Source organism: Triturus cristatus, chromosome 8 (genome assembly GCF_964204655.1).
Source record: "Triturus cristatus chromosome 8, aTriCri1.1, whole genome shotgun sequence".
NCBI classification, from domain to species: Eukaryota; Metazoa; Chordata; class Amphibia; order Caudata; family Salamandridae; genus Triturus; species Triturus cristatus.
Window position 1 is genome coordinate 1,192,471,350 of NC_140591.1, and position 25,489 is coordinate 1,192,496,838.

Sequence of the window (25,489 nt, forward strand, 5' to 3'; positions counted from 1 at the left end):
CAGCTTATTGAAAACTCATTTTTGAGACGGGTACTACAGGGTCACAAAAGCACCCCAGCATTTACAGTACATGAGGAACTGGGAGTGCAGTATCTAGTCGATAAGACTGCATAGAGGTCACTAATCTGTTGGATCAAATTATAGTCAGCCAGTGACTTGCATTAAAATAAGGTGATTTTGAGAGACTGACTGTCTATAGGGAATGCTATGAAGATCCTATGGATTGGGTGGGAAACAACCTTTACAACGCAGTCATTACATCGCACTACATTTACAACGCAGTCATTACATCGCAACATCCTTTACAACGCATGTCACTACAACGCAGCCATTACATTGCATGTCACTACAACGCATGACACTACAACGCATGTCACTACAACGTAGGCATTACATCGCATGTCATTACAACACATACCATTACAACGCATAGTACCCTACACTATCCAACACTTACCCTCCTGTTGCACCCCCTGGAGGTAGAATAGTAATTTTTACCCCTGCACTATCCAACACTTACCTTAAATGCAATGTAATGGTATGCTTTGTAATGGTATGCGTTGTAAAGGTATGATGCGATGTGATGGAATGTGTTGTAAGTGTAGTTTTTAAAAATGTATTGTAGTGGCTTGCGATGTAAATGTGTGCGTTGTAAAGGATGTTGCGATGTAAAAACTACGTTGCAAAGACATGCGTTGTAAATTTATGCGTTGTAACGTCATACATTCGGATTGGGTACATTAAGGGTGTTCTGAGCAGCCTAGGGAGAGTGATGTATTTTGGTAACCAGAATCCATGAGTCATGCTGAAATAAAAGGGGTTCGATACACTTTTTTTTTGCAACAAAGTGCACTTAATCAGGAAAAATTTGAAATCTTGAAAGCTAGGGTAAGGGACTTTCTGCTGTTTATAAGTGTACCTGGTATGGAACAATCTTTGTAGAGTTTGGAGAATGACAGGGTCAATTTATTATTGGCCAGATTTAGACTCAATATGATACACCATCTACTTACCTTTCCAAAGGGCTGCAGCCCCCTGGAAACTTTAGGCCCATATGGCTGCGACTCTCAGTCTCCTCAGGACACCTGTCACTTCACTTTATTCTCTTGACATTTTACAGGCCCAATCAACATGTTTATTAAACCTTTATTTGAGATCTCTGAATTTTAAAAAAGCTCGCCCGTCCTTGTTGTTTTTGCAACTTTTACCTGATCTCCATTTTATTTTTAAAGTGTGTTGTTTTCTTAGCACTGCCAGAAGAGCTAGAGATTCCATGTCTGAGTTATAGTGAAATTGTTCTCGTACCTTTTTATTACATGACCAGCTGTGTGATATGTTTCTCTTGTGTTGCTGGCCCAATTTTTCCATTATCTATGTTTCTTATACATTTTACGAAATGTAGTCATTTATGGTTTTTGTACATTGAATTTATTAACTGTACTTGTTTTTAGTTGTGCTTTTATGGTTATCATCTAACTGAATGAAGTCTAATTGAATTGAATTGAGTACCATACATTGAACTGTTGATTTGATCCCCTCACCAGTTTTAGGCTCATAGTTTCCAGTCTTGTTCAGTCACTCATAGTTGAACTAGAACAGTATTCCTATACACACACACCAACAGCACCTGGCCTTTCTTCACTATACCTATGCATCTATTTAATCCAGCTACAACTACAAGCTTTCATAGGCATCCAAATAATTTAAAAACGTCATGTGTCAACATCATCCATGAGGTTTTGGCCGCATTACTGTGCCTTCCGCAGAGCTAGCCACTATTCAGACGGCTCAATAACATTTTTCCGTCCTCCTTGTTCCTTTTAGGAGTGAGATCCTATACACTCTTTTATTCAGGTCTACAAGAAAAAAGTAAAGAATAATTTACAGCTTAATTAAATAATCTCATATATATATATATATTTTACAATTGCATGCCTTTACACAAAATGTACCCTATTTATATTGAGCTGCTTCTATAATACATTGTTTTCTCTATTAGTGGGTTCTTAAAGATTCATCTCCTTTAATGTTTCCAACTCATTATTTATTGTTTAGTGTAGATTATCAGGTTTGAATTAACTGACGGTTCCTAGGCAAATTTAATTCTATGTGACCACTGCCACATCATTACTTTTATTGCTGATTCGGGTGGTTCCTTCATAGCCATTATTACCCTTATGATTTTAATTTGACTTCTCCGTTCTAATTTCTTTACATACCTATACATTTCTATGGAAGATGATTGATATAATCCAGGTTACTCTTCTAACCCAATGTATGCTCAGAAAATGTATCTTTTAAGATTTCTCCTTTGCTTAAATTCACGTAAAGTTGGGTATTCATTCTTACCTCGGGGATTAATATGACCAACATGGCAATATATATATAAAACCCCATGTGGTTTAATCATATTTACAATGGTGTTCCCCCTCTTTTTTATTGGGTTGAATATTGCATAGTAATAAAGATGATTTGCAATGTTTAAAGGTTTAATTTCCCTTTACTGTATGCTGTTTTAACATTCAATGACCCTCCTAATAGGCCCTACCATTCGTTAAAAATAATCATTTAATTATCCTATTTCAGATCCGATGTTTAAAAGACTGTTTCCCCTCTTCTGTTATTTTATAGTGTCTACACATCACATGTTTGTAGTATCCTACAGTGTAATAAACCCTTTCACAGGGTCTTTCTGAATCATTTTAACAATCTGCTTCACTGGCTCCTTTTCCTCTGCTTATCATTGCGGGCACTATCCAGTACAACTTCACATGGCTCAGTTTGCAAACAGTTTTTTCTTTAAGCGACATTACTTCAAGGCTACCCACATTCGCATTTGTGGAGCTGCACCAGTCACCTGTGTTTAGTCGAAGTCCAAATTGGATGTTGGGTGTCCATTCAATATTTCAGCTTCCTGGCAAAGCAAAACCCACCCAGGAAGCAAAATGTAGATGACCAACTGGGCGGTCCGGATACTGAGCCTGCCTCTGGTGGGAGGGAGGCCATAAATAGAAGTTGTAGTGGACGCTTTACCAGTCAGCTAAGGGGACTGAATGCCCTTCGGGTTCCCCGGAGTTTTGCACCTCAGTCAGAAGAAGCTAAGGGGTATATCAGCAAGGCGAGGCGATAAAATTATTGCCGCTTTTGAGGTCGTTTTCGGTCAAAAAGCGGCGATAATTTTATCGCCTAATTAGCAAGCTCACGCTAACGCGTGAAAACTTGCGTTAGCGTGGGAATTCCTAACGCCCAGCTTTGCATCTCAAATGAGATGCAAAGTGGCCGTTCCTGACCTGACATGACAGGAGAAATGTCGCTAAGCGACATTTCTCCTATCATCAAGCCCCACTCTATGAAGCATAGCGGCAAGAAAAGTAGCGATAACCCCTGTTATCGCTACTTTCCTTACGCCTGCTTCAGGACTGACTTAGCCATGATATCCTATGGAAGGTGGATATCATGGCTAAGTTTTTGAGTCCCTATCATCAAGCTAACGCCACATTGCGTGAGACTATCGCTGGGTTTCCAGCGATAATCTCACGTTAGGCAGTTAGCATGAGGATTTTTATCGCTTTTGAGATAAGCGTTGCTAATAGCACGCTATCTCAGCGATAAAAATCCACGCTAGCCAGCGATAATTATCCTAGCGATAAGTGCGCTTAGCGATAATTATCGCCGGCTGTTGCTGATATGCCCCTACATTCCCCTCCAATACCTGTTCCTGCCAAAGTGAGCGGGTGGTGAAGCATGCAACGTGCCTGCATGGCCTACAACTATGAGGACAGTAAGCCAGTCTAAAAGTGCACCAGTAAAAACAAAGGGGCTTATTTACAAGCCCCTTGCGCCACTTTAGCGTCACTTTTCCCATGTTAAAAGTGATGCAAAAGTGGTGCAAGGGGCTTGTAAATCTGTCCCAAAATTTTCAAAAATAACTGTTTTCCCTGGAACCTGTTCAAATTTCAATTCGAGCTGCCACCTATCAAATTTGAGGAAAATGCACACCTGTGCCTGGATTATCGTATTACTCGATCTAGGGTGTTTTTTTCTCCCTTATTTAGCCAGAAAATGACACTCTAAAATTGATTACAGGTCTGGCATAGTTGGTTCATTATATATCAAACTCAATAAATAATGATTCATTGGACATCAATGTTTATCGGATACAATACATAGTGCCAAGTATGAGCTTCCCGTCAAAATAGGACATGCAGATTTTAGTTATCCACTTGTGCTGGTATGTTTTCCATCCTATACATGTAAAGGGAATTGATCAGCCAAAATTTATGACGGGGAGGGGGAATTTTAACCGTTGGTCCAACAAACTCATAATTCTGACATCCTTTCAAACACGTCTTTGCACAGGTGTGGGGGAGGGCTAAGATTTCCACTCCGCCAGCAGATTTCACACAGTTTTGCCCACTCAACTCTCTGTGGCATAGTGCGAAGTCCTGCAAAACTTTGTGAAGTGACGCAAAGAGGCTCATTGGAGCAAGAAAAATTGCACGCTAGACCTTCTCCCGCCGGGATTTCTCAATGCATGTGGTTGTGGCAGGTCGTGACCACGCATGTTGAGAAATCTGCTGCTCGCGTTGAGGATGCTGCCGCTCGAGTAGAATATCTACTCAAACGGCACAACATGTGGTATTGTTCATGATGAGTTTACAGTGCGGAACAAACTCCCGGTCCTAAGAATCAGTGAGAGCAGCGTGACTTACCACACTCCGCCCCTCACTGAAAGCTGCAGAGTTTTTTGGGCACTTCGCGGAGTTCCGCAGAGTTCCATGGAGCAGAACTCGGCCCTAGCCTTCACAGATGTCAGAACTAAACGAGGCACTCGTAATCAAAGACTGTGAATTAACGTTCACCCTGACCATATTGACCACAGAATCAGGAGATAAATCATGAAAAAAGCAATTTACCCCTCCTGAGGTCAGTAAACTGAATTATAAAAACAGCTATTATTTTCAGCACCTAGTGATGGCAGAACGTATTAAAACTGTAGCACTTATTGCAGCACATTTTCGTTAAAGGCCACATAACGCCAAGCCAGTGCCAGTCCCCAGATCCGCATGGCTCATGCATACTAAGGAATGCGGCGTAGGAGGTTGATGAACTTAGAACTGCGCCATTTGTGCCTCCAGCACCTTTTTCAGTAATATACAATATTATGTGCTTGCAAGAAAAATGATTAAAGTACAAACTAGAAACAACTATTGTTAGAGTGCAGGCAACTGTGCAAAAAATGATTGACAGCACCACTTGCTTTTAAACCACTTAATTTAAAAAAAAAGCTCCCACACAATGTGCAAGTGTTTTGATGTCTTGATATCTTAAAGTGTATGCTGAGTGATGTACACAATTTACAGGAGGCAGATAACAGTAAATGATTTTTTTAAACAAATTACCTCCCAGTCCAGGGCGCAACCGGTTATCATATCCGTCTAGCAGGCCATCCAAAATTCTTGTGAATATAGTTGTGTCATCATTGGCAGAATCTTTTACTGTAGGAACAGCTATCTGTGACAAGCTGTCGGGAAGGAGAAAAGGTATGCTGCTTTTAACTGAAAATGTTTGCAAGCAATTGAAAACATGCTTTATATGTATCACTTTGACTTGTTAATCCCTAGCGACAATGCTCTAGTTGATTCATATTGTAGCTCCAATCACGCAGGTGACCTGTCTGTAACATAACTCAAATATCTTGCTTAGAGATCAAATGGACTGTGATATTTAGCCTTGGAAATATCACTCAATTTGTCCTGTGTTTGCCCACAGCACTTAAAAGAGAATTATATTCAGGTGCTTTGAGAGAAGAGAGTACCTTTCCGGCTTACTCAAAGTGTTAAGACCCACATGTGCACCATCATACATCTTTGCTATTACAGAAGGCATGTTGTCCCATCTGTGAGAGCGAAATGTGCTACAACCTGGGTGTGGACTTGTCCATAATGTTAGAAATCGGGTCCCTAGTTGGCAGAGGTATGCACCCTGTCTAAGTAGGAACGGCAATTCTAGTCAGGATAAGTCAGTCACACACTTAAATCAACGTCACCCTCTGGTAGCTTTGCACAGAGCAGTCAGGCTTAACATAAGAGGAAATGTGTAAAGCAGTTGGTCATATGTGGATACAGTAACACAGTGAAAACACCACAAAAAAGACTCCACAATGAGGTATGAAAATAGTATCTCTTTTACTCTCTAAATCAAGATAAAAACAATAAGAATCCAATTAAAGCATCTCAAGTTATAACTACTTCAAGAAAGTACAAAGCTGAAAGTAGGTACTTTATGGTTATGCTGGGGAAATGACAGCAATCCACACTGTGGATCAGGAACAGACTTTCTCCCCAGGTCTTCATGAAGCAATGTTTTCAAAGGTATTATAGTTAAGAAGCAGCAATGTCAAGTTTTCAGGAGACTAATCTACTCGCTCATGGAGTGCTGGTGGGCAGCAGGGACATCTTAAGTCCTAGAGTGCACTGTACCTTTCTCGGGGGATTGCGGTGGTGCCATCGGCCTCAGGATTGGGACCCACTTTGCCGGAGTCTCCCCTTGCTAGATTTGATGCAGTGATTGGAGTCACGGAGGTCAGAAGCCCGTCTTTCCTTGATGTGTGCAAAGTGTGCTGGGTCACTGTGAACTGTCTTCGGGCGTTGCGGCTTTGGCAAAGTCGACAAACACAATGGTATGTGCATGAGCAGGCCGGCATGGTGGTTCTTGATCGGTGCACTACACTGATGCTGTGGATGCCCAAAAGTGGCTGCTGACACTCTGCGAAGTCCCAAGACTGGTTGACAGCAAGTCAGGCGGGTCAGACTCTGGATTAACAGAGCCTAGCAGTGGTCGTTTGTGTGAATGAAATCTTTCATGTCCCTGAGATTTCCTGAACAGGGGTCATACCAACAAACCCTTGGAGGTACTTAGATTGCAAAAACTTGTAGAGAGCAGGTCCCGTTCTTCTCAATGCACAGGTCAGAGGCAGCAGGTTAACACTGCAGATCAGGTAGTAAAGTGGCAGTCCCTTCTGTACCCCAGCAATCAGCAGGCAGAAGGCAAACACAGCAAAGCAATTAGCAAAGTGGCAGGCCCTCCTGTAGCACAGCTCCTCTTCTTGGCAGAGTCTCCTTAGGACCCCAAAGTGAACTAGTGAGAGGGGGGTCACAGACCCAATACTTATAACCAAATGTGTCTTTGAAGTGGAGAAGACTACATAAAGCCTTTGTTGTGCTCATGTGTCCTTACAGCCCAGCTCTGTCTGCCAGCCTATCTGAGGGGGGTAAGTCAGTGTTTTGTGTAATGCCAGCCACTACCTATTCAAGTGTGTCAGCTCCTCCCCTTCCTCTTGCCCAGAAATACCCATAAGTATGCAGATTAATGCAGATGCATCTGAGTGTCCTGTACTTGTGGCTATCTAGAGGTAATGCAGAAAGTGTAGCTGTGCAGTGTAGATGTATATTGGAGACAGGCTGCAAGGCTTACAAGAGAGCTAAAGCAGAGAAATGTCCACTTTATAAAAGTGACAACTCTAGATTAGAAATACCAGCTCCAACTTTACAACTAAAGTGGATTTGTCATTACCAATCCAATTATATAAAACATAAAGCACCTACTACTCTGCAATCAGGGATTACACTTAAAAAGGGAATTTAAGGAATACCCAATGTTAACAATGAGAGGAGCAGGCCTCACAGTAGTAAAAAAAACGTGGGTGGTTGTTACTACCAGCACATGTAAAACAAAAAGGTACATGTCCTACCTTTTACTTACACAGCACCATGCCCTTGTGGCTACCCAGGGCCTACCTTAGGGGTGGCTGGGATGTAATAAAAGGGTACTTTAAGGCTTGGCAAAGCAGTTGTAAATGCCATGTTGAGGTGGCAGTAAACTGTGCCCACAGCTCTCTAGTGGCAGGCTTGAGTCAGGTTTCAAAGGCTACTTCTGTGGGTGCCACAATCAGTGCTTCAGGCCTACTAATAGCATTTGGTTTACAGGCCCTGGGTATATGATATACCACTTTACTAGAGACTTCTTATTCAACCAAATATACCAATCATGGATAAACCAATTGCTATCCCATTTTAGATAAGGGCACATGCACGTTAGCACTGGTCAGCAGTGGTAAAGTGCTCAGAGTCCTAAAGCCAGCAAAAACGAAGTCAAAAACAGAGGAGGAGGAAGGCAAAAGGTTTAGAGTAACCCTGAAAAAAGATAAAAACATAAGATAAAAACTAAGGGGGTCATTACGATGGCAGTTGGACTTTTGTCCGACCACCATCGTTGTGGGGATCGGTACCCGCCGCGATGTTAAAAATGCAATGTTGTGCATTTCACTACGCTACGTGGCAGGTACCACACAGTGCATGCCACGTAGTGCAGTGAAATGTAAGGGGGTACCATGGGTATCCCCCAGTGCACAAACACCTCCCCCCAAAACAAGGGGGGCCCGCAACGGGCCTCCAAAACCAATCCCCGCCAGCGTGACATTTACCCGCCACGGAAAGCCTGGCTGCGGCCAGCATCCTAATCTGGCAGACAGTGCCTGCTAGGCACGCCACCATTTTACTGATGCTGACCGCTCCGCCAGGCAATCGTAATGATTTCCTGTGGCGGATCTGTGGCGGTCGGTCTATGCGTCCGCCACATTTGCGGTCAGATTCCCCCTTGCCATCGTAATGTGGCAGGGGGAAAATTGCTTTCCAATGGCAGAAGGCCCGCCACCGCACTGTTGGCAGTGGCAGCCTTTCGCCATCGTAATGACCCCTGAGCATGCGGAAGTTATCCATGTTAATAGCCTTTACCTGCTTTAGACTGGCACAGCAAAATACCTTTGGGAACTCCTAAAACACACTCCTCTTCCTGGCTGCCAAAAGTTTAAGAATTCTACTGAGGTTGACTAGCACAAGTGAGATTAGCTGCAGGAGGAATTAGTAGACGCTTTAGTGGAGTCTTTACCAGTCAGCTGAGGGAAATGAATGCCATCTAGGTTCACCAGGATTTTATAGTTCATTCAGAAGCTGAATTCTCCTCCAGTGACTGTCCAGCTAAAGGCAACAGGTGGCTAAGCCTACAACATGCCGGCTTGGCCTACATCTGTGAGAACGGAGGCTGTCTACAAGTGCAGGAGTAAAAAACAATATCAAGAATAGCTGAACTTTCCCTGGCAACAGTGACAACTTCAGTTCGAGCTACCACTTGTCAAAAATGCACACCTGTGCATGTATTTTTGGATTACTGGATCTGTGGTGGTGTTCCTCCCTTATTTATCAAGATGACACCATGGAATTGATTACAAGTCTTGCATAGTTGATGCCTTATTTGTCACACCAAATAAATAATTATATTTTAGACATTAACATTTATCAGACACAATTCATAATGCCAATTACATCAAAATAGGCCATAAATGCAGATTTCTGTGCTTACAATTCCAAAATCCACTTAGCCTGGTATTTTCCATCCTGTAAATGTCAGCAGAGTGTCAGGGTGAGTGCAGACATGGGCGACACCCAGAGACAGACGGAGCGGGAGGCAACATACACTGTCAGGAGTGCGCCTGGGCTGCGGACACTCTGGGAGAGGGAGCCATAAATCATGCCTGTCGGCGAGGGGTTCAAGTGAAAGGACTGTGGGGTGTAGACGCCCTGGGCCCGGAGGGAGATCGGGCTAGTGGTATAAACTCCCCCCCTACTATGCCTCCTACTATGCCTTCGCTCGATGTTGAAGGGGAGAGCAGTTCAATACCCGCGCATCCACCTAGCATCAACGAGATATACGGGCTGAGACTGCGAGAGGACGATCGGTGGGTGGTGGTGCCTGCACACCCGGTGGCCAGCGCCCTGATGTGTGGGAACTGAGGCACTTGAGATACGGGGACAACCGCCACTACCGACGCCCCAGGAGAAAACAATGTGAGGAACTTGATGTGGGACCAAGATGTGAGGCCCTGTCTGTAGCCAAAAAGAAAAAATCCTGGACATATCAGACCATCGCTTGAGAAGGCAGGAAATCAGATACTGCCAACCGACCCGTCCAGCTGGCCCGGCCCTCCCCTATATGGGCCCACAGATCCAAAGGACGACACCAAGACCTCATGTGGACTGGCGAGTGTGAACGGGGAAACCGCGGCGTGGACGCTGGTAGTGCGGAGAAAGCACGGGGAAGGGCTATATCGCAACTAAATTCATACAACCTAACCCATCGGGAGGAGCGGGCCGGATGGACACCCGGCCCCTTGGGCAGTGGGGAGGGGATTTATTTCTCTTCCAGCCGGCACACTGGACGACCTAAGGAGAGCCTGAGAGGCAGCACCCAAGAGGCGGGATACTATCGCAGCAAAACGCAGGTTCTTGCTGCGTGACACTAGCATAAGGTGATCCACCAGCGAAGGAATGGGCAGAGCCCCCAGAGCCAGATGACCCACACACCCAGGGAAGACTGCAGCGACAGAAGAGACACTCCATCAGTACATAGGACAGAGACGCCCACGTGGCGACCCACTGGGGATGTAGCCTTACGGCGGGACACCCAAACGGAGTGAGGACGCATAGAAACCGGGGACCCCTCTGCCCCCCTCTTCACACCACACCAAGAATACCCAGTAACAATATCAGATGGCTAAGGACAAGGACCCGAAACCCGAGAGGCAGGGGAAGATGGATAAATTTGCCAATGTACTATCTACAACGGAGGCCCCCGCCGCTGCAGCTGTAGATGCACAGGACAACAAGGTTATCCTCCAGGTCATCCAATCCTCCAGAGAGGAGCTGGAGGGCAAAATCGACTAAATTAAAATAGATGTTAACCTGTTGCGATTGGATCTCGAAACGTTTTGGAGAAAGTCACACAACCCAAACAGCGCAGGTAGATACCTCACACACACTCTAGAGGGAAGTCACGGCCTTGACCATGGCCATGAAAGATGCGAGGTGGAGAGTCGATGATGCTGAAAATCAAGCGCGAAGAAACAACCTCTGCTTTCTCAGATTTCCAGAAGCTGTAGCACAGCACAAATGGCTGACGGATTCACTCCCGGATGTGCAGTTCTCGCCCTGCTTTGTGATCGAAAGGGTGCATAAAATACCAGGAGCACGGCCGCCACCGTGAGGCCCACCCCTTCCGTTAATCGCGCACTTTCTCAATTATCAGGATAGGGACCTCATCCTTTGAGAAATAAGACACAAAGGTGAAATACAAATGGTCAACACTAAAATAATGGTGTTTTCAGATTATTCAAGGGACGTGCAAAAACAACGCAAAACATTTCATTCAGTGAAAGAAAAACTGTGGAACTTGCAATTCACAGATATGTTACTCTTCCCTGCCAAACTTAAAGTGATATACCAGTCCAAGACGCTGTTCTTTAACACCCCGGAGGAGGCATGGCACTGGCTGGAGGAGCAACCTCCGAAAAGGACATCAGGGAACCCTGAGATACTTCCCAAGAAAAGCCCCCCTGGCACATGGAGGAAGACCGAGTTCACATCGCCTAAAATGGAGAAATAACACCGCTATGCTGGGTGAACAGAGCAGGGCAACGCCATACCGCAGTAGGACCCCAGCCAAGTCGACATCCCAGGCTTCAGACTCAGAAAGTACGCACTTATCCGGCAGGCCTAATATAGAGTTGCAGATTGGAGAACTTAGGAAACACCATGCAGCAGAATGCACGGATCAAGACATTACAACTGACTTGGAGGATGACCACCCCTTGATGCAGAACATTAATCTCCTCAAAAATCCTATAGATGATGCTTCTGAGGCTGCCATGAACACTCAGACTCGGCAAGTAGACACAGAAGAATGAAGAGCGACACCGGGCCCAGAGAGCCGCAAGGACCGTAAGCTGACCGGGTAGCCTCATACACACCCCGTGTGTTTTTCTTTCCCTGGTGTAGTTGATTATTTTCCCTCCTCTTTTCTCTCTCCCCCCTACCCCCCCTTCTGTATTGTTTCAGTTTTGTATTTTAAGTGGGACTTATTGTGTTGTTTATTTTCGTGGAGTGTCTCCCTAACATCCTAGACAGTTGTTTACACTGGTAGCCAGAGATACTGCCCCCCCCCTGGGGCTTTTACGAGTCTCATAGAGTAGAGGCGGGAGGGCTGGGAGAGTAGGAAGACACTTGAGGTAGGGAATTTGGGAGGGTGGGTGACAGACCTCTCCAATCCGAATATGACATTGTTGGTCACGCTGACCCGACGGGCAGTCGATTGGTTGATGGGGGACTATGGGGGGTGGGGCAGGTGTAAGGGGGTTTTAATAAAGTTAATAGGCAGATTAGAATGGATACACATTATTTGAGATAACAGGCATGGAGGCAGGGGGACCTGGGAAGCAGCTCCGGCAGTGGGAAGGACACATCACACCACCATTATGACAGCACCTAATAAAGATTCCTACTCAGTCCTTTCGTGGAACGTTAATGGGATGGGGAACAAAGTCAAGTGAGGATTGCTGTCAGCATACATCAAGAGACTAAAACCAGATATAATATTCTTGCAAGAAACCCATTTGAAGGGTACACAATTTGGATTCCTGGGTAGAGGGGCATACAAGACACTGGCCCACGTGCGGTTTTCCACGGGGGCGAGGGGAATGGCATTTTAATTAGGAAATGCCCGCCATTCAGAATTGAATGCACCTGGACAGACCCCAATGGAACACATGTAGCAGTCAAGGGTATTTGGGACAGAAGGGACATCACTTTCATAAGCGTATACGCGCCCCCCAGATTGCAGAAACAGACACTTGAGAAACTCGCCACCATCCCTCTGGAGGCAGGTTCCGGTACTCACCTCATTGGGGGAGACTTCAATGATGTAATGGACCCCCTGACTGACCGTACGGCAACTCCAACCGGAGGCCCTAAGGAGACACAACTCAAGCGTTTTGTAGATACACTGGCATTAACTGATATATGGCGCAGACAACACTCCCAGAACAAAGCCTACTCCTTCTATTCAGGTGCTCATAAAGCCTTCTCAAGGATAGATTATATTCTAGCCCCAGCAGGAGAACTAGCAGAGGTCCAAAAAATAGAATACCTGGCAAGAGGTCTCTCAGACCACTTGCCCCTGTGGCTAACAGTGGGCTTCAACGCAAAACCCTCCGCCGGGGAGTGGAAGCTCAATTGTGGGAATTAAAAAACCCTAAGGTAACCAAGGAAATTTGGGTAGAATCGGAACTTTACTTTCAGGCAAATGTGTGGTCAGTAGACGCTGCCATTACACTATGGGAAGCATACAAGCCTGTCCTACAGGATAGAGCCCAGAATATCATAGCTTATAAGAAGCGGAAAGAATATGAGGAGATCACGGGGCTTAAAACCCAACTCCTACGAACTGAAACGTAAGCCCTCACGAGCGCAGACCGCTCCTTGCTAAGAAGACTACACATTCTCCGGCGGGAATACCCTACCCTGGCCAAGAAAGACGTGCAACATGCGATACAAGCCATGCACCGGGGCCTATATGACGCTGGAGACAAAACGGGCAGGTTAATTGCATGGCTCAGCAAAAAAGAGTTAGATAATAGATGGGTGGCCCAGATACAAACAGATGATGGTCAAACCCACACAACGCCCACTGTAATAGCCAATGCCTTTGCCATACTATGAGGCCTTTTATTCCAAGAGTCCTCTGGTAGACCCACTGCAAATAAAAGTCTACCTTGAAAACATAGAGTTCCCTAAATTAGCAATGAAGGATTCACAGACATTGGAGAAGGAAATTACTCTCAAAGAAATTGGGGAAGCCATCAGTCAGTTGAAAACCAGAAAGGTTCCGGGACCGAACGGGCTACCACCTGAACTTTTTAAGCAAAACGCAGCATCGATCTACGAACGGCCACAGTTGTGGTAATACCCAAAAAAGATAGACCACCACAGAAATGTAGTTCCTACCGACCCATCTCCCTTATTAACGTGGAAACAAAAATATTAGCTAAAATATTGGCCAACAGGCTCATTGGAGTAATAAACAGTCTCATTCACCAGGACCAGTTGGGTTTTATGCCAAAAAGACCGACAAGGCTTAAACTTCGGAGGTTACACAACTGGCTGGAAGTAGCAAGTACCAGAGCAGACCCCCACCTCATCCTGTCACTCGATGCTGAGAAGGCATTTGACACCGTCCACTCGCCGTTTCTCATGTCCGCCCTAGAGGAGTTTGGATTTGGCCCCACATTTAGGCAATGGATAGCAATTCTTTATGAAAGACCCCTGGTCAGGACACGGGTCAATGGAGTGATCTCACAGGAATTTCCCATAGAACGCGGGACATGTCAGGGGTGTCCTCTGTCCCCTCTTCTCTTTGCTCTGGTGTTGGAGCCTCTTGCTTGTGTCATGCAAACTCATCCAAATATAACGGGCTTCCCGGGGAGAGGGAATGTGTCCCTCAACGAGCGCACATCATTATATGCTGATGACATCCTTCTGTATGTCACGAACCCCGAAGAAACACTTCCGAGTATCATGACCGGTTTCACAGGTTACGGGGCACATGCAGGTTATAAAATCAACTTGGAGAAATAATGCATTTATCCGTTGGGTCAAGGTAGAGAGTCATATGGACACATTAACCAGCTACAGATAGCACCCAATGGCATAACATATCTTGGAATTTATGCCACCACAGATAAAGAAAAAAAATCTAAATAGCAACCTTCACTGAGTACTCAAGGATTTTAACACAGATGTAGAAAGATGGAAATCTTTGCCATTAACACTGCTGGGCAGAGCAGCGCTATACAAAATGATAGTGCTTCTTAAACTCTTATATACCCTTCAAAACACATATCAACCGGTACCAGAAGAGGTATTCATCAAAATTGTTGCCACACTGAGAACGTTCTTAAGGGACCGGAGACCCCCCCAGGATAGCACTTGCAACACTGCAACGCAACCAATACAATGGGGGCATATCCCTACTAGATATCAGAGCCTTCTTCTGGGCGGCACACTTAATTGTGGCAAACGACTGGGAACACATGCCGAGAGACCACCCCACATATGCACTGGAACACACGCAATTTGAAAAGCGATCCGACATACACTACTTCTATGACGAGAAGGGTACTGCAAAACCTTAAATGGCCACACGAGTGGTGATAACAGCGTGGAAAAAAGCAGAAAGGCAAATGAAATGGAATAACTGAGTCACTAGGTAAACCCCGCTCTGACCGGATTTGGGAAATGGGACCTGCTGGGGATCTCGCAAATAAAAGACATATTAGACCATAATGAGTTTGCAACATTTCCATTCCTACAGACAGAATACAACATGCACCAGACACAATACTATAAATACTTGCAGTTGACACATGCTTGGAGGGCACAGGGTATAGACACAGACAATCTACCTGAATATGCCCCGCTGGTGGGCCGACTCTTAATGGGTGAAATCAAGGAAAAGGCAGTCTCCTGGACATACCGAACCCTAATAAATAACTTAGCGGACTATCTCTTGAAATTGAGAGCGAAATGGGAGACAGAACGAGGCGAGATTGATGACCTGGACTGGGAAATTGCACTGATGCACTTTCGGGAAGTGGCTATCAAGTCCCGCCTTAGACTGATTCAGTTTAATTATCTGCATAGAACATATTATGACAGAGCTCAACTCTACCTTCTAGGGAGGGCTCACACACCCAAGTGTCTCAGATGTAACATGACCAACGGCACTTATTTCCACACAATATGGTAATGCCAACACATACAGAAATACTGGGCGACTCTACTGAAGGAGTTAGAAGACATCCCAGAAGATAAGATACCCCTAAACCCCAAGTTTGTTTTGCTGGGTATGTATACAGAAGTAGATCTCCCCAAAACAAAGCTACTGCTGCATAATTTGGACTAGTGGTGACTAAACGAGATTTGGCACGTAAATGGGGTACACCACAAAGCCCCTCAGTGGATGAGTGGAGAAGGGGAATGGACATGTATATGTCAGGGGAGAAAATAACATACATAACTTGAGGCTGTCCCAAAAAGTTCCAGAAAATATGGAAATCATAGATAAAACATTATGGTCTCCTGATAAAGGACGTGCGGTGAGCCACCAGGGATGTGTAGTGGCTGCGGGGTGGGAGGGGACTGGACGGGGGTGACTTGGGTGACAGGGGAACTGAGTATCAACTCTGAAAACTTATTTGTGACTGTCATATATATTGCTGCCGTTAAATAACAATGTTAATGTAATTCTGAATGAGACTCTGCTTTTTGGAATTCTCCACTGTATCCGTGCTGTAATCACAAAAACTGCCAATAAAAATATATTCACCAAAAAAAACAGGTTCAGAAGGAGGGGCCATAGGGAAATTTCGGGCCTTCTCAGCAGTGGCAATGTTATATTTGAGGAACAGCGGTCTCAAAAAACTACTTTGTGAGGTATGTAGTAGGGGACAGACAAATAAAACATGATTTAGATCCTGCACACAGCTTCCACATAAGTGACAGAGTCCACCCTGCCTAGGGAGACCCTCCCACACCCCTGTTATTATTTGTAAGGGAAGCAAATCCAACCTTAACAACAAGATGGTTCTGTGCACTCCATGGGGAAGATTCCATTCAACATAAGGTTGGGGCTGTTTATGAATACTACTCCCCACTATAATATAATTATTGGAATACGCTCAACATAATGCGATATCTCTTTTGCAAGTGACTTCATAAATAATTTTTTTAATTCATGCTTTCAAAACTTGTTTAGGAAAAGAGCACATGCCGCTGTGCTCTATTTCAAACATGTTTGCAGCTTTCACGTAATTCCTGAAGAGGACACTTTTCCCCTTCAGGGATGAAAAGATTTCCTCACACATTGCTACCAGTAGGGGGTTCTCAGTACTATTCAATAGGGCATTGCTCCATCTCAGGTACACTGCCATGGCGAACACATAAGTGGAGAGTAACCCGAATTCAAGTTGAATCGCCGTTAGTGGGGCTGATCAGTTCAGATGACACATTTGGCACCAAATATGCCCCTCAACTATCTCGAAGTACTCCCACTGCTGGTCGTCTACTGATTCTCAGGCATAACTAAGCACAGGAGGGATGTTAATTTTTTAAAACTGATAAGGCATGTGCGAAGTGACTTTTCCCACAGTGTTTGTAAAATCTGCCAATTGCGTAGGCCTGAGATATTGCCTTACTTCTGCACTGGTCAATGTGGTCACTGCTGAAGCACTTGCTTGTAAATATTCTTCCTAGATATGGATACAATTTCGCTACAGAAAGTTTATCCTTCCCAAGAAAATAGTGCATGTTTTTCCTAGCTCTTCTTTCCAGGCCTTTAAAAACCATTATTTTACTTTTTGAGGTATTTATTTTTTTAAAGTAATCATGTGAGTAGAGTGCTAGCTCATTAAGGTACCTTTGTAATCCGATTGGAGTTAGATCTAACATAATGGTGTTGTCCGCATAGAGCAGACAGCTCAGTTTCATAGTTCCTAGTTTTGATGAATCCCATTTACTGAGGCCCACCCTAATACGGAGATCATTAATATAAAGAGAGAAAAGAAGAGGAGTCAACAGGCATCCTTGCTTCAACCCATTATGGATCTCTACTTTACTTGACATGCACTAGGTACCTCCCATCAGGACCTGGGTCCATGTAGAGGAATGGAATGCAATGATCAGTCTGAGCAGGTGCATGGGGAACCCCAAGGTGACCAAGTTCCTCCTCAGAGTCCCCCGGTCAACCCAGTTGAAAGCCGTGGAGAAATCTATAAAGGCAGCATATAGGGCCATACCCTTGCTCTTTGGATATTTTCTGATTAAAGTTTGGAGGGCAGTGATATTATCTAGAGTGCCACTATGTTTACGGAACCCAGCTTGCTCTACTGGGACAAGGTAATTTCCAAAAGCCCAATCCTGGAGGTGGAGAAGTATGCTTTTGGCAAACAATCTTCCAGTCACATCCAATAATGTGATCTGTCTAATACTGGTAGGGGAGTTTTTAGGACACTTTTTATGTAATGAAACCACAATGCTTCTTTTCCAAGAGGACGGGACGGTCCTGTGTGCATAGCAATATGAAAGTACCGGACAAAGAAATTGTGCCCATGCTGAGCTATCTTGTTTGACTATGGCTATAGGTAAGTCATCTAGGCCCATCGCACCTGAATACCTTGCCCCTTGAATAAAGCACTCTATTTTTTACATCAGGGAGGGCCGTAATCAATCCCCACGGGAGACTCCAAGACTAGTTCCCGATTGGGCTCAGCCAAGGGATTTAGATCATATAACTGTGAAATATATGAGGTCCATTCTGCATCTGATATTAACATCGCTTTTGCCTTAGTTCTACCATCACAAAATTTGGCTATTAAAGCCCAATATTTACGTGAGTCTCCAGACTGTGCAACCTCTCTTAATTTAATCCAATTTGCTCCGATGCCTGCATTATTTTTCTTGCCTGCTTTAGTCTATTAATTTTCCTTGTCTACTCATTGAAGACTGCTTAAATTGATCTCTTATTAGGGAATTGATCTTGCGATTTAACTTTTTTACTCCCACTGATATAACCACTGTGGGATTAAAGCCACCAGCCCGCTTTCTTCCTTCCACTTGATCTAAATCGGGCCAGAATCTTCTCAAACCAGGAGATGGGATTTTCCTGTCTAGTACCTAAAATCACTTTTTCAATGAGCCTTCCAAGACAAGGGGGGTTTTCATTAGCCCAAAAAGTACACACATTAGTTTTGTTAAACAGAATACAATCATCTCTTGGATTCCAGATTTCCAGTAACTCTGGCTCCAGATTGACATCTACTGATAAAATACTGTGATCACTTAAATTTGTACTCAGTACTTTAAAATGAGTGCATGCACAACAGAGCTGATAGGATACCATCATATAGTCAATTAGGGATTGCCCACATGAAGCGTGGAATGTGAAAGAGGCTGGAGACTCATCTGGAAATCTGCCATTTAGAATGACAAAGTCATTAGCTGTGTGGACCAAGCAACACTGTGGAAGACCAGGAGCCATGCATGAGCTGTCACACATCGGATGTTGAGAGTTGAGGGGTCGGTGTCCATCGAGAGCACCAACAAGCCTTTGCAAATGCAACCAATGTGGAAAGTGATGAAGGTACAGTGTTGGGACCAGCAAGGTCCAGGTGACTCACCACAAGCAGGAGAATCAGGACAGACCCCGAGCAATCAGGCAAGCCTGCTTAATTCAAATATGACACTCAAGGGGACCCACAGGCCAGAGGCACTGGTGTCACAAGAGGACCTCGTACAGCTCACCAAAGATGCAAGCCCACAATGCAGGAGTTGCAGTGAGGACAAAGATCTTGGTCACTGGAGATGATTAAGGTTGGGGCTCCTAGGAGCCCAAAGATCTTGGAGGAAGGAAGCCAACAAACCTTTGCAACACCAAGTTGACGCGGTGCATAGGGGTTCGGTTCCTGCAGCTCCGACGAGGAATACTGGTCTCAAACTTGGTGAGGAAAGGGCAGGCCTCAAGAGATGTGAAGAACTACCACCTGAGTTGCTCAGCCTTTCGGAGTCCGTAGGAGCTCAGGATCAGCAGACCAGTCAGTTTAATTGTGGGGCCTGCAGATGCAGGGTACTGACTCCTTCACTTCAAGGGAGCTTCCTTCAGGTGTCTTGGATGTCCATAGGCCTTGGAAGGTTCCATTATGGAGCACAGGCAGGGATGTTGCAGCAGACGAGCAGGGCGACGATACTAGGAGCTGCAAAAAGTCTTCCCAGTTGCAGTCTTGAGACCTAGAGCGAAGTCCAGCGAAGTCCAGAGTGCCGTGACCTTCGAAGAAGAAGGGGCGTCTTGAAATGAATATTGTCCCACGACGAATCTAGAGACCTACCCACAGGTAACCACTTAAGTGCCCTAAGGAAAGGGTTGGGATGATTCAGCGTTCCCTCCCAGGGGAGGGGTCGTACAGTGGGGAGAATACTCCCATGTCCTTTGTCCACTTTCACACCAGAGCGGGAGCCAACGCCTCCCTGAACTGGTTTGAACTGGACTATGCAAGAAGGGCACCAAATGTGCCCTTCAAGCAGATTGAATGAAGCCTGCAAGCACTCCCACCCAGCCCCAATACACTAAACCCTGTCTGGGAGGTGGTCACACCTCCCTGTGAAAGAATACCTATTGTTTTGCATTCCTCTGCTCGAGCTTGGCTCAGCAGCAGATGGGCAGAATAGTGTCTCCGGTCAGCAGCAGCCATGTTGTGCTGCAGAAGGATCCTACCATCCTATAATAAGTGACTGTATGTGTTAGTGAGTGATTGTGAGAGAGGCTGTATGGATGAGTGTGCGCTTGTGTCAGTGATTGTACAAGAGAGTAAGCATGTGTTAGTATCTGTATGAATAAACACGGTGGTGTGTGTATAACTGTATAGGTAAGTAAGTGGCAGTGTAATTGATTCTTTGGGTGAGTGACTATGTGAGTAACTCTATCAGTGAGTGGCAGTGTGTGTGTCTTTATGGGTTTATGAGTGGATATATCAGTGGTTGTATTGGTGAGTGGCTGGGTGTATGAGTGGCTGTATGGGTGACTGAGGTGATGTGTGTGTAGACCTATGAATCAGTGAGTGGGTATGTACTATCTGGTATTGGTGTGTCTATGGTTTCAAGAACGGTAGTCTGAAATTTGAAGTCGGTGTATGAAAGGTTAAATTGGGGTGTGAGTATGTTCATCATAGATTATGTGGTTGATATCATCAGTGATGTCATTAGTTATGCCGTATGAGATGCCATCAGTGATCATGTCATGAGTGATGTAATATGTGAGGTCATAAGCAATGCATTGCAGGGGTGTGCAAGTTATAGCTAGTTCACTAACTTTAACGGCTGAATTTCACTGGCTTTCCTCAAGTGAAAGCTGAGCCTAAATATAACATCCCTGTAACCTCTGTTTTTTGTGTGAACATATATAAAGATATATATATATATATATATATTCACTGAAAAAACCATAGGTTTCACACATGTTATAGTTAGCTGGACATTTCACTCATACAAAACCATTGAAATTCCCCCGTTATACTTAGTTCAGCTAACTATAACTCGCGCGCCCGCAATACACTGCTGATGACGTCACATATTACATCACTCATGACATGGTCAGTGACATCACTCATGACATCACTGATGACATCTCAAATGACATCACTGATGACATCACTGATGACATCATCCAGTGAATGTGTGTCTTTCTGAAAAATAAATATTTTTTATATATGTATATCTAAAGGTTAATGGAAGAAAAAATGGGTAAATAAGTATCTAAATGGATGTTTTTTTTGTAAAATTAATTGTATAACTGACTTATTAACAGTATCTTAGTGAATACAAGTATTAGTGAGTAATGTTTAAAAATTTAAATATCTGTATCAGCATGGGTTGGTGAGTAGCTACATGAGTGTGTATATGGGTTATTAGTTCGTTTTTAGAGTATCAGTATGAGTGTCTGTATGGTTCAGTGGGGGATGTTACTTAGCGTATGGATGCATGAATGAGTGACTCACTGTTTGTATGTATTTTGAAGACAGTATGTGAGCAGGACAGTATGGGTGGATGAGTGTGTGTATGGGTGAGTAAGAGAGTGAATGACTGTCTCAATAGTGTCTTTATGAGTAAGTCCATATGTTGTGAACTAGTATATGTGAGTATTGATGTATATAAGTGAGGATATATGAGAGTGAGAGATTGGAAGAGTTCCTGTATAAATAAGTATGTGTTTCTATAAGTGATTGTTTTAGAGAGTAAGTATGTGTACGTTTCTGTAGAAGTAAGTGTACTGGTGTGTGTATAGCTGTACATGCAAGTAAATGGATGTTTATTTGCATGTGTGAGTATGTGTGTGAGTAACTCTATGTATGAGTGTAGGTGTGTAACTGGATGTATAGGTGTATGAGTACATATGATGACTGAGTACATGTATGAGTGACTATATAGAAGTGTTGATGAATGAGTGGATGCGTATGTAGATTTTGGAATTACTGAATAGGTTGTTCTAACTGGTATTGGTATCTCTATAGTATTCAAAACCTTAGTTTGTATTTTTCAATGTGTGTATCAAAGTTTATATTCGGATAAGAGGAGGTCTGTCACTCTTACACAAGGATGATGTCATTAGTGATGTCATCAGTGATGTCATTTGAGATGTCATCAGTGATGTCATGAGTGATGTCACTGACCATGTCATGAGTGATGTAATATGTGACGTCATCAGCAGTGGATTGCGGGCGCGCGAGTTATAGTTAGCTGAACTAACTATAACGGGGGAATTTCAATGGTTTTGTACGAGTGAAATGTCCAGCTAACTATAAAATGTGTGAAACCTATGGTTTTTTCAGTGAATTTGCAAGGTTTTTTAAATGCTAATTCCTAACTATAACGTGTGTGAAACTTATGGTTTTTTCAGTGAATTTGCAAGGTTTTTTAAATGCTAATTCCTAACTATAATGTGTTTGAAACCTATGGTTTTTTTCACTGAATTTGCAAGGTTTTTTAAATGCCAATTCCTAACTATAACGTGTGTGAAACCAATGGTTTTTTAAGTGAATTTGCAAGGTTTTTTAAATGCTAATTTATGAATGTATTATTATTTTTTTAAAATATTTATTTTACAATATGCTACCTATGTATATAGTTATAGATTGACTGTATCCTGTAATATGGAATGGCTCAGCTCTTTTTTTTTTAAATTTGGATAAAGTTTAACAGCATAGTTAATATCTTCTATAAACTTATAAACACTTTTTTTAAGGGTTTTTGACCGTGCGCGCATGCGTACGTGCTCCATGTGTGCATGCGTACGTGCTCCACGTGCGTATGCGTACGTCGTGAGTGCTCCGTGCACGCGTGCTCCGTACATGCATGCGCGCGTGCTCCGTACGTGCGTGCTCCGTACGCGCATGCGCGCGTGCGCCGTACGCGCGTGCTCTGTACGCGCAGGCGCGCGTGCTCCGTACGCGCATGCGCGCGTGATCCGTGCGCGCACCGTGCGCGCACGGCAAGTCATGTGATTAAGAAACAACACTTTTCCTTGGTTTATAGTAGTTTCAGGTCATGTGATTAAGAAACAACACTTTTCATTGGTTTATAGTAGTTTCAGTTCCAGAAACATCCAAACACCACACCCACTCCCCTCATTATTTCTTCTGATTCCCTGGGACAAGGAGCTGAGCAGCTTTTCCAGTACTCCAGTACTTGAGAATGGCAGAGCAGCAGTCATCTTCTGGGAGTGAGCTGGAGACCCTTGTGCCACAGAGACAGAAAGACTCTTTTATATGGCAATTTTTTACATTTCCAGAGGGGCAGAAGAAGGTGAATGCTCCGAAAGTCACCTGCACTATTTGTGGTGTTGTCTTCTCAAGAGGAGATCATAAAAAGAAATACTCTTTTAGTATTTTCACTATGATCAGGCACGTTAAAGGAGTACATCCTGTGGCTTATGCTCGAGCTGCTAGAGACAACCCTCCAGCAGCTCAGCCGAGTACATCCACAGCAGCTCAGCCGAGCACATCATCGGCAGCTCAGCCGAGGACTTCATCTGCGGCGGCAGCTTCACCTGCTTCTGTTCCTCTGGATATACACCCTCTGTTCAAGAGGGTGCATATACAGTGCAATGCGTGCAATGCTCTTCTCTCTTATGGTGACACCAGCATTCCCCTAATAGAGAGCAAGATACAGCAGCACACATGCGGCACCCCATAATTGTTTTCATTTTTTTCTTCCTCTGTTCCTCAATTAACACAACGGCTCTTTTTAGAGCCACCTAACATCTAAACTCTTAAATTTGATTTTTAATTCTATTTTTTATATGATTTTTTTCCGCCGTGTGTGCACCGTGCGCGCACCTCGCGACGGTGCGTGCACCGTGTGCACACCTTGCGACGGTGCACGCACCGTGCGTGCACCTCGCGACGGTGCACGCACCGTGCACGCACTTCGCAATTTTTTGAAAGAAATAAAATGTTTTTTTCACTCTTCGGGGTCCTTCAGTGACCCCCTGACAAAAGCTAGGGGGTCAGGAACTCTGTACCCTGCCCCCTTTTCACGTTCTCCACCTTTCTTTTTCACTGTCACACACAAAATGGCGGACGACACTTCCTGATTTCGACCGATTCGAATGTTGACTGACATGTATCCACCAATCACAATTACGCTCGCGCACGTAAGGGTGCGCGCACGGTGCGCGCACGGTGCGCGCTTATAGATATTTATGTACTTTTAATTGCAATTTTCTCAGTAACTACTGAACAGATTGACACCATATATGCAAAAGGCACATCCCTGACCTGAGGACTACCTCTTTGCCAAATTTCAAGTAATTCTGTTCAGCCGTTCGGGCTGTACCTTCGACTAAATGTCCTATGGGAAAATGCATGGGGAAAACGTGTTTTGGGACCCCCCTTTTTTCTCAGCCCCCGCTTGACGAATCACCCCGAGACTTTCAGGGTAGGAGCTGAGCGGGGCGCTCTATTAGTTTTGAAAATTTCGCGAGGATTCGTCAACCGGCGCCAAAGTTATTCAAAATAGAATTTTGAGATTTCCTATGGAAACTCGGTCCTACCTGTAACTATCTACTGGCGACCCCCAGTAGATAATATATATATACATATATATATATAGATATATATATATATATTCACTTAAAAAACCATAGGATTCACACATGTTATACTTAGCTGGACATTTCCCTCGTAAAATACCAATGAAATTCCCCCGTTATAGTTAGTGCAGGCAACTATAACTCACGCGACCGCAATCCTCTGCTGATGACGTCAGATATTACATCACTGTATTTAGACACCTATTTACCCATGTCTTCTTCCATTAATCTTTAGCTATACATATATTACAAATATTTATTTTTCAGAAAGACACATATGTAATCAGTGATGTAATATCTGACGTCATCAGCAGAGGATTGCGGTCCCGTGAGTTATAGTTGCCTGCACTAACTATAACGGGGGAATTTCATTGGTTTTTTACAAGGGAAATATGTGCGTTGTGCGTGCCGTGCCCGCACGGTGCGCGCACCCCGCGCTTTTTTGTCAAAAAAATAAACGTTTTTTTCGCCCTTGGGGGTCCTTCAGTGACCCCCTGACAAAGGCTAGGGGGTCAGGAACTGTCCACCCTGCCCCCTTTTCACGTTCTCCACCTTTGTTTTTCACTGCCTCAGACTGCGAGAGACAAAATGGCGGCCGACACTTCCTGATTTCGACCGATTCGAATGTTTACTGACATCTAACAACCAATCAGAATTGCGCACGCTTATAGATATATATGTACTTTTAACTGAAATTTTCTCAGGAACTACTGAACAGATTAACTCCAGATATTCAAAAGGCACATCCCTGACCTGAGGACTACCTCTCTGCCAAATTTCAAGAAATTCTGTTCAGCCGTTCGGGCTGTACCTTGGACTAAAGGTCCCTATGGAAAAATGCATGGGGAAAACGCGTTTTGGGACCCCCCTTTTTTCTCGGCCCCTGCTTGACTAATCACTCCGA

At 44.3% G+C, this 25,489-nt stretch overlaps 2 protein-coding genes across 4 annotated transcripts in view; one reads left to right on the top strand and one right to left on the bottom strand.

Moving 5' to 3' along the window:
• GABRA5 (gamma-aminobutyric acid type A receptor subunit alpha5) overlaps positions 1-25,489 on the bottom strand; it is a 567,778-nt gene that overhangs the window by 394,551 nt on the left and 147,738 nt on the right. For all 3 annotated transcript variants that reach the window (XM_085622876.1, XM_085622878.1, XM_085622877.1), the window contains exon 3: positions 5,403-5,524. In XM_085622876.1, coding sequence (XP_085479002.1) covers positions 5,403-5,524 — 122 coding nt within the window. The remainder of the gene's footprint in view (positions 1-5,402; positions 5,525-25,489) is intronic.
• The window catches only part of GABRB3 (gamma-aminobutyric acid type A receptor subunit beta3), a 1,060,293-nt gene that overhangs the window by 208,844 nt on the left and 825,960 nt on the right, over positions 1-25,489 (top strand). The window lies entirely within an intron of this gene.